The following is a 10,000-nucleotide window of genomic DNA, read 5'->3' as shown; positions in this document are numbered from 1 at the left end:
AGCCGCTAATTTTATTTGAATCGGGTAGGCTCACGCTCGAACTGGCAAGTAAAACATTAGCGCAGGGAGCCGCTGACACTTCATGCTTCCTCAACGCAGTGTTGATCCCATTTGTTCTCATGTCCGAGTGTGCCACTGGCTTTTCTTTCCTCCCGGACAAACATTCAATAGTGCACAATAATACTAGCTGGCCGCCGTTGTACGGCTGTCCATCACTCCACGAGCCGCTCGCTGTGTGGCATCACAGATATATGTCACGCTGTCTTTAGCCTCTTTCATACCGGTGCTTACAGCGCCGTTCTGGACTGTTCTCATGGGAACCACGGTTCTATTTTGCTCTATTTCTTTCTCTATTTTTTTTACCGCGTGAGATATTTGATTCAATTCCCCATGACACTGCAAGAGATTCATTAGAAGGCCCATTCACAAACAAGCCATAGGGACCCTGGGGAGTTGACAAAATAACTTGTGCACTGTGTGTGCAAAATGCTCCAGCGCACACAAAAGGCGTGCGAGGCAAACGTGTGCGCTTGAGTCGTACACAATTACAATGGCACTGCAGTAAATTTCACAGGCGCGCACACTCACCTCAGACACGCATAGCTCGGCAAATCCATAGTGAGTCTCACACACACAACACACACACACACACACACACACACACACACACACACACAGAGGAACACAAGAGGCGTAGAAACAAATTAGCTTTGAATTTAATTTAGTATCCTTAAAATCAAATATACAGATATGCATAGATACGCACACACACACACCCGCAGTGGCTGTGTCTCCCAGTGTCCTAGCTTTGGCCTTTGCTAGTGCCTTGCCCTCCATCATCCATCATCTCCAGGCTGCCTTCTCCTAGGGGACAGGAAGAGCACTGCAGCTAGCCCTCGGAAACCAATTAAAAATGTTCTGGCTGCCCTGTGCATTTGTGTGAGAGAAAGTGTGTGTGTGTGTGTGTGTGTGTGTGTGTGTGTGTGTGTGTGTGTGTGTGTGTGTGTGTGTGTGTGTGTGTGTGTGTGTGTGTGTGTGTGAATGGCCGTGTTTAGTTTGGTTATGTGCGAAATCCTGAGTCTATTGTGTTTGTGGGTGGTTGAGAGAGAGAGCAAGGGAGAGAGGGAGCCCATGTCTTTACGTGTGTGGGTGTGTGAGGCAGAGTGAGGGAATATGCGTCCAGTCTCTTGGTCTGCACGCTTGCAAAATGCCACTGACTTCTCCCCCATGTATTGTTAAGCTCCAGCATTGGCCTTTGCTGGACACACTTTGTTAAGCTCTCTCTTCCTCCATTCGTTCTCTCCCTCCTTCTCCATCGCTCATTTCCCTGTATTGTATATTTCTCTGTCTTGTTTACTCGCTACACAACAAAATTCTCTCTCCCTCTCTCCCTCTCTCCCTCCCTTTCCCTCTCTTTCTGTTTCTCCCATTCCTTCCTCCCTTCTTCCAACCCTGATGTAATCTGTATCCCAGCCAGCGCCCCCTACCTATTGATGTTAAATGACAACACCTGCTTATTCCATTTTCCCTCTTTCCTAATTAGGCTCAGCATTCCTTACCTCCTCCATCCATCTCTGTGTCTCCCTCCCCTCCTCTTTCTACATATCCCTCTATCTCCCATACACTTTATCAATCTCCCTTTTTGTTTCTCAATCTTCTCTCTCTTCCTGTTTACTTTCCTCTCTATATACATCCCTTTGTCCCTGTCTTTCTTTAATTCATTCTCTCCCTTTCTGTCTCTCTCCCTCTCTCCAATCTCTGTTGTGTGCCGGCGGTGGGAGTCTTTGCCGGAGCACATATTGACCAGACTGCAGTGCCATTGTGTTCTAGGAACACGCTCCCTTGCTTCTACTGCCGTAAGCAGAGGGGAGGAAAAAAAAAAAATACAACTAGCAATAAACAACTACATTGTGTTCCAGCGCGGCCAACAGACTGCCGGGTGAAGCCACTTCCTGCCTCCATAAATCTTGCCGTTCTGTTACAGTATAGGGAAATCTTTTAAATGTGCTATGTAATTCCTTATTCAAAGATTAATGTTCCGGGTAAAAAAGGAATCATGAAATATAACACGACATAATTAACCGTGCTGGCGGCCACAAACAATCAGATATAGACTTGGCGTTTGTGCTTATTATTATTATTTTCATTGGACCTTACACATTTTTTGCTGCAGTCCCACTAAACGTTGAGGCAGTCAGAGGTGGTCCGTATAGAAAGACATATTTTTTCTCATTGTAACGAAAACACAGGCTGCACTGCAGTCGTGGGAACCAGAGCAGCGTAACATTACGTGTGTGTGTGTGTTCCAATAGCCTGATGTCATCAGAATGCTCCCTGCCTGTATCTGTTTGGCAGAGAAAAGTGTTATGGTTGCACCTCTCAGACATGAGATAGCCATCTCCATCAGTATAAAGTAATAATAATAATAATCCACCAAGTTCACCTCTCCCCTGCTCCGCACTCCACTCCACATACAACGGCAAACTAATGCAGACCCATTCTGTCCACTCCCTCCCCCCCCATCTTGTCCGTCTGTAAGAAGCCTTTATCCTCTTTTTCCCAGATCCCTCTCTTTTATATCAGAGATAAGGCTCTTTGCTGGCTTCCTGTATCTCATGCCCTTTTTCCATTCCTCCTTTTATTTCTCTCTCACGGTTTCTCTTTTTATTTATCTCTCTCTTCTCTGCTCTCTCTCACTCTGTCTGTCTCTCATTCTTCCTCTTTAACCACCAGATGCTATCTACACCCTGCTCCCGGCCTTTAGCCACAATAGGCCTCACATCCCCACTACCACCCCGGCACATTGGCATACGATCGAGACGGACGGAGAGAATACGAGAGAAATAAAGGGGGAAAGAAAGAGCTACGAGATGGAAAGAAAAGAAAGGAGGGTTAGGCAAGCAGGGCACTCTGCCACGTCAGGCAGGAGAATAGAGAGCGTGTTTAGGCTGGTGGTTTTTCATCACAAGTCTATTTTTTGCTTTTGCTTTGGTTTGGAGCAGCGGTGGCTGTAGCAGTGGTAGGTGGGGTTTACAGATAAGGTCCATGTTTGGACAGAGGGAGAGATTTGATTACCGCATCTGAAGATTAGCGCCATTATGTGCCACTCTCGCCTTTGTCTCAGACAAGAAATCTGTATATGCACTCGGGCACGTTGATAGAGTGAGAGAGGAATCCAGAGAGAGAGAAAGAGTTGGACATAAAAGTGGTGAGAGGGGGTGGGAGAGGGGAAAGGACGGAGAATAGAGGAAAATAGGGTTGGTCCAAGTAAGGGTCCTTACACTGGTGAATGTTGAGTAGAAAATAATCCATAATTATATTGCTGTGGCATTTAAGCTCTGGCCCTGTAACACAGCAGGTACCCCCTCATTGTGCTTGTTTATGTGTGTGTCTGTGTGTCTGGGTGCATGCGCATTCGTCGCTGCTCTGGCTTTCAATAGCTTCCTCTTCCTCCATGATGATAACATTAGACTGAGTGTCCCTGCTGAGCTGCCAGGCTGACAGGAGAAAAGTCAAGAAAACAACAAGAATAGGGTCGATCGTCTCTGACCTGGTCACCATTAGATTATGACTGAAAGGGCAACCGCCAGACACACAAACACACGCACGCCTCACAGAGACTGGACACCCGCACACACTCAGCGGTGATGAGGCTAGCACATCGAGTTAAAGTTCTCTGAAGCCCTGCTGACGGTGCACTTGTTTAGAAAGAGGGCCAAAGAGAATGTCCTCCGGATGTCATGGCTGGCTGGCAGCCGACCTCGTCCAGAAAAGGAGCCCCACTTGCATACATGTGTCAAATGCACGCTCCCAGCCAGTGTTCATCCCCTAGCTCTTCTCATCTCACTCATCCGATGGGTCCTCCGGTCTCATTCATCTCATGCCTCCTTTATTGACATTGAGGTCAAAGTGCAACCTCTTACCTCGTTTCCCCTCATGCCCCTTTTCCTTCTCCCTTCCACCAATCGAATGACCACGATGAAAAGACCTCGACCACCACCGCTACCACATACTCCCCTGCAGTTTGTCTCCACCCCTACCACGGCTGCTAATCCAATTAGCCTACGCGTTAATCATGCTAGTCATGAATGATGAGCATCAGGGCCATTGTCTGGGCCCTGGGCTAGATGAATGGAGCTGTGATTAGCGACTGGGCTAGCCCGGGGTAGCCATTAGCACCTCGGCACACCTTTCAAGGACCTCCTGAGGGAAGTGGAAGAAGGGGGGAGGTCATTGTTGCGTAGTAATTGTGTTCAGTAGATTAATAGTCACAAGGTTAAATGAGATATTTAAGTGGGTTCTTGATGACGGGTCTGGGATAAGTGTACGATGTGGCAGATTGTTCCTGTTTTTGATTGAGTTGAGCCAGAGTTAATGGATCGCCGGTCATTTGTCATCCCTCTTACCGAGCGGTGTAAGCATTGCGTGTTGAATTAGAGCAGTACAACGACCCCCAAATGGGTTTTTCACAATGTCAAATGTCACACCAAACCCACCCCCTCACCATTTGGTTTGACCCTTCTTCCAGCTGTCGCCAGAGACCGGACCAACACAGGGAGGTACCATGTTGACCATCACGGGGGAGAATTTGGGCCTGCACTTCAAGGACATCCAGAACGGCGTGCGCATCGGCAAGGTGACCTGCATCCCTCAGGAGGACCAGTACATCAGTGCCGAACAGTAAGTTATCCCGACACAGGCTTACAATCGTATGCTTTCATTTTCTCATGTTTGTTTCAGTAACTCTTTAGTAACAGTATTGTGTTTGTGTCATTGTGACACTCTTCAGTTTCTTGCCTCCTCATGTTTTCCTCCATGTTTTCCTTCCTCTTGCTCCTCACATTTATACCTATTTGGCTCTAAAACACCGCAGGTGAAATGGTATGTACCCACCAGCCATTGGCTGTCGGAACAGCCAATGGATGGTGGGTTTGGCTTACCCCCACAGTGGTAGTGCTAGATTCTCTTTACTCTAATTGTGATGCTGCAACAGCCCTCAGATCCCAGCATCACTGTGCAGAATATCAGATAAATAATGAATCCATTATTAATATAAACGACCTAATAATTAATCACTGTCCTTGTTTTGACTACAGCTTGTCCCCATTGTTTTTCCTTTTCCTGTGAAATTGAAACTTTTGCAGGGGATAAAAGGGGAGAAGGAGCGGTGGAGGACACAGCAGGAGATGTCCTCTAAACTCTTGACTCGTGTCTGTGTGCATGTAAACAGACGCTCCCATTGGTTCCCCCTCGACCGCACACGCAATCCGGGCAAAATCTGTGTGTTTTGTACCCGCCGGCCTGAAATGGAGGGCACACAATGCGAGTGTGAAGGCTTGACAGGAGTGAAGGGCCCACTGGTCTCCCAGCTGTCCCAGTGAAGCATTAAGTCAATGGGCTACACATGCCCACAGTTCAGATGAATTGATTCTTATGGCACTGCCTAACTCTACGCCCTCAGATGGCAGAGTGATGGCAGAAAGTCCACAAAACCAACTGGGAAAAGGAATAAAGTGCCCCAGAAGAGGGGATCCCCCTATCGGAATGGATGAGGGGTGTAATGCATGGTGGGTGTGCGGTAGGCATTGAGTCCACACTAGGAGACTATACAGCCGGTTCTGGATCCCTCTCCCCTGAACCCTCCCCAAGAAACATATAAATACCAATATGTCTTTCCCATTTGCCACCGGTGTGCGTTACCCTATGGTGACTGAAGCAAGCGGTGATCCTTATTTTGAAATGTGCACACAACTAAAAAGTAGCCATCATTTCACCCGGCGACACACTGCTCTGGCTGCCAAGAGGAGGAGGAGGAGGAGGAGGAAGAAGGTGTGTGGGGGGGTAACGGGTTGAGGTGTCTGTGTGGGGGGGGGGGAGAGCTGTCGTGGTTATTACAAGCGATGTCCGCTTCGCGGGGCCATTAATGGACTGATTGCTGGCGTCATTTCCCCGCGACCCCTTCAAAGCCATTACACGGGAGGGGGGGGCGGGACCCTGGGGCTGTGGGAGTGACAGCACGGGTTCAAGGGTCAACTATCAGGGAGGCTAGGGTGGGTCGGCTCGTATAAACATAGTGTTTTATAGGCCTGCACAGTGCATTCGATGTCTGAGATGCTTTTCTCTCGTTTTGCATTTTAACCCTCTTTCACTTTAATCAAATCTCAGCTCCACTAAAGGGTACGGTAACTCCTCCACCAGCAGCCCAAGCAACCGTTAGAGCTCTCAACAGAACAAGCAGTCCCTGTTGTTTGTTTCCTGATTCAGGGTGACTATTAACAAACATCTAAAAGCTTGATCCTTGCGTGGGTTGATTTTTACCACTTTACCTCCCGACAGTCGAACTATCTGTCTCCATCAGTCGGATGCCGTCAAACCGTGGCATTCAGAGAGCAAACAAAAACACAAGAAACACATGATATACGTAAGAAAATAAGTGTTTAAGCTCCTTTCTAAACAGTTAACATTTCCAGTTCCTAACCCCCTCCGCCCCAACCCCACCATATGTTGTTTTCTTTCTTACTAATTACACTGCAATTACGTAAATGAGCAAGCGGTAATTTGAAGCTTCGCCATCCTTTCAAATAGACTGTGAATAATCAGTTGCTTCCTGACAGGAGCCTCCGTCCACCCATAAACCGGCGGCTCCGCGCAGCCTCCCACCCCTTATCTGTTCCATAAGCACGGAGAGAGGGAGGGAGGGAGGGAGGGAGGGAGGGGGGGTCCGGCACTCTTATTACCAGGGCCCTCACACTCAGCGGGCGGTCCTCTGAATAAATGGGCAGCAGGGAGAAAAATTACACTGCGTCAAAAAACTGTGGATGTCACGGCGGTGGAAAGGCAACGGCGCCATGGGCCACCTGCAGGGAGCATGGGAGCCGGAGGAGTTATAACTCATCTCCAGGAAGGGAAGGAGAGGAGGGGGGGAGGTGGTGGGTATAGGACAAAAGCTTGTTCAATTAATCAGTGGCTCTCTCTCTCTCTCTCTCTCTCTCTCTTTCTCTTTCACTGATGCTCGCTCTCTTGCTGTCGCTATCTTTCTCTCTTTTATTTTTCTTTCTTATCGCTATTCCTCCTTCCCTCCGTCCTTCGCTCGCTCTTCCATTAGTTTTTCTGGTTAATTAACAGTCGGCTGTGTCCGAAGCTTGTGTGTGTGTGTGCGTGTCTGTCTTCCCCTGTGGGTCTCTCTGCGCCTTAGCCATTCCTCCTCTCCTTCAATCATTTCTCCAATGGATTTTCATTTGGCTGCCCTGTGCCTAGGGCCAAGTGCAAGGCTTATGGTTCCACATTACCCAGTAACACACACACACACACAGACACACACACACACACACACACACACACACACACACACACACACACACACCATAGTACACAGCGACCTCCGAGCCTGAGTGATTTGCTGCTGTGGTACAATGGCCCTGCCGTGGTGGTCGGTTTTGGGACAGCAGTATATTGTTTAGTCTCTGGAATGTATTGTCACCTTAATATTAATAAGGGTGTACACTACCCTTTGCTCCCTCTTGCTGCCTAATACGTATTATTGTTCGGGTGTCGAGTGCCATTCAATAAAATATCTCCCCCTTCTCACGCTCTCTCTCTCTCTCTCTCTGTCTATCCCTCTTTTTTCTTTATCTTTCTCTCGTTCTCTATCTCTCTCTGTCTGTCAGGATTGTGTGTCGGCTGGCCGACGCCACGGGCTACAGTGTGCAGGACGCTCGCGTTGAGGTGTGTGTGCGGGACTGCATCCACCCTGACTACAAGGCAACCTCCCTCAAGTCCTTCACCTTTGTGGTAAGTCGACGCGGCAAGTCTCGGTTGTCACATGCACGTCAAGACACCGAAGCAGCATTTCTACCATATGGCGTGCACCGAGGTTTGGTGCACGCCACATTAACCAGTTAACCAGTGTTCACCTCCATTCTAACCAGCCACCGGTGCCGGGCAGAGACGCCTTCTTTCAGTTGCGCTACTGAACGATTTGGGACTTGGCGACTTGAGATTCAGCCAGCAGAAGTGAACGTGTAGTAATCTCTCCACTCGGAACATGACTCACCCACTGCTCTGGTTGTCGCTCCCCAGTCGCCGTACTTCACCCGGGTCCACCCGTCCAACGGGCCGTTGTCGGGGGGAACCAAGATCACCATCAAAGGAAATAGCCTGAACGCCGGCAGCGCAGTGGCCCTGAAGATCGGCCTCAACTTTTGCCGCTTCGAAAGGTGAGGACAGGTCCACTGCGGACCCGTACTGGACTCTATCTCTCTCTCTAAGGCTCTCTCACTATACCTGTGCTCTGCCACTTCTAAAAGCGGGAGATGTAAAATGAAATTGTAATGACCTGAGTGTAGAGTAGAGCATCTGTTATATTGTTATTATTATTTGCTGGTATTTGTGATCCTCATGCTAGCTGTTTGAAGTGGTAATCATTTTGGACCACCTTCCACACAATCAGTTCAGGCTAGGAAAATGTGTTCTATCTAAGGGCCGCACATTGATGGAGATTTTTATAGATGTTTGAACATAATTATATCTGTTTAAATGAATGTTCAACCAATCTGGAGGGGGAATCCTTCCAACCATGCTTCATTAAAAATAGAAAAATATATATGAATGAGGAAAAATATGAATCGGAAAATATTATATTAATACTTGGGCTTATAGTTATGGGCTCAATAAACCTACACTTAAGTCAATTTTCACCTCATGTTCCTACTGCTGGTATCCGCTCAGCGATGACTCAGTTGGGTTGACAGAAGGTGCCAGAATGTCTGCAATCAGGGAGACACGGATCCAATTTGATATGTGGACACCTTTAATTTTCGGAGCCAAGAGCCGCTTTGTCTTTTCCCTTGCTTTGTTTTGGGTTTTTTTGAGTATTTTCTGGCAACCCAACAGAGAGATGCATTCTGTTCGACATCCAATCATGAACAGTGTCTGGCAGATGGCTGACGGGAGACGGCACCTCTCAGAGAACAGTGTTCAAACTCGTGTAGAAGAGGCATCTCGTAGACTTGAATCTAGGAGAAATCCAGGGAGAAGCTATAGAAGGCAGCAGCAAAGAAGGAAGCATATATCAGAATCAAGGAAAAAAAACAAGAAAAAGGAAATGGGCAAAGATAATCGCAGGAACAGAGGTGGTGGGATTTATATTTTGAATTGTTATATTCCGACAGGTCAATCTAATGAGCTTGGGCCTTTGCAGCTCTGTTGTGTTTAAGGAGTGCACGAAGGGAATGAGGCAAAGGCCAATTTAAAGCATTGTGGCACGTTTCCAAAAAGGTGGACATAACATCTCTCTTATCTTGGCCTTTCATTCGTCGAGCAGCAATAACCTTTATGGCCAAAGTAATGAAGCATTTGAGTCCATCTCCTTTAATATGCTCTGTATTCAGTCGGGCCCCGCGGTTTAATCAAAACCTATTTACCCTTACTCCCTCATCTTATCTCTCTCTCGCTCTTTTTCTCTCTCTCTCTCTCTCTCTCTCTCTCTCTCTCTCTCTCTCTCTCTCTCTCTCTCTCTCTCTCTCTCTCTCTCTCTCTGTCTCCCTCTCTCACTCTCTCTCCCCCCCCTCCCCCAACTCCTTCTTTTCTATACCACTCTTTCTTTCTGTTTCCCCCTCCTCCCTCTCTGATCCACATTCTGGCGATGCCATGGAAACCGTGTCAGATACATACGTGGCTCCCCCCCCCCCCCCCCCCCCCCCCCCCCGACACTGCACTCACGGTGTTGTGAAAATGGTTACCATGGCGACCTTGGCACAGGCGGAATGTGGCAACCAAAAAGAAAAATCCTCTCTCCCTTTCATCTCTCATCCTCATTCCTCTGCTCTCCTTACGCCCCCCCCCAGCCTTCACACACACACACATACACACACATAACCCCCTCCCCACCCCCCTAACAAACACGCATGCAGACTGATACTTAGCAGAAGGTGCCGTTGGAATTCACTGCTGTGCGCAAGACGGCGGGCACGCCACCCCAGCCATGTCTCCCACCGCTTTT

The 10,000-nt window shown here is 48.2% G+C and overlaps 1 protein-coding gene across 1 annotated transcript in view; it reads left to right on the top strand.

Annotated features, from left to right (window-relative positions):
* Positions 1 to 10,000, top strand: part of plxna1b (plexin A1b) — a 169,272-nt gene that overhangs the window by 127,909 nt on the left and 31,363 nt on the right. Inside the window, exons 13-15 of the mRNA XM_079747645.1 lie at positions 4,529 to 4,680; positions 7,668 to 7,791; positions 8,080 to 8,216. Coding sequence (XP_079603771.1) covers positions 4,529 to 4,680; positions 7,668 to 7,791; positions 8,080 to 8,216 — 413 coding nt within the window. The remainder of the gene's footprint in view (positions 1 to 4,528; positions 4,681 to 7,667; positions 7,792 to 8,079; positions 8,217 to 10,000) is intronic.

The sequence above is a fragment of the Pollachius pollachius genome, assembly GCF_949987615.1.
Source record: "Pollachius pollachius genome assembly, chromosome: 12".
In the NCBI taxonomy this organism is placed as follows: Eukaryota; Metazoa; Chordata; class Actinopteri; order Gadiformes; family Gadidae; genus Pollachius; species Pollachius pollachius.
The sequence above is the reverse complement of the archived record's forward strand: the minus strand, read 5'-3'. Positions and strand labels throughout refer to the sequence as shown.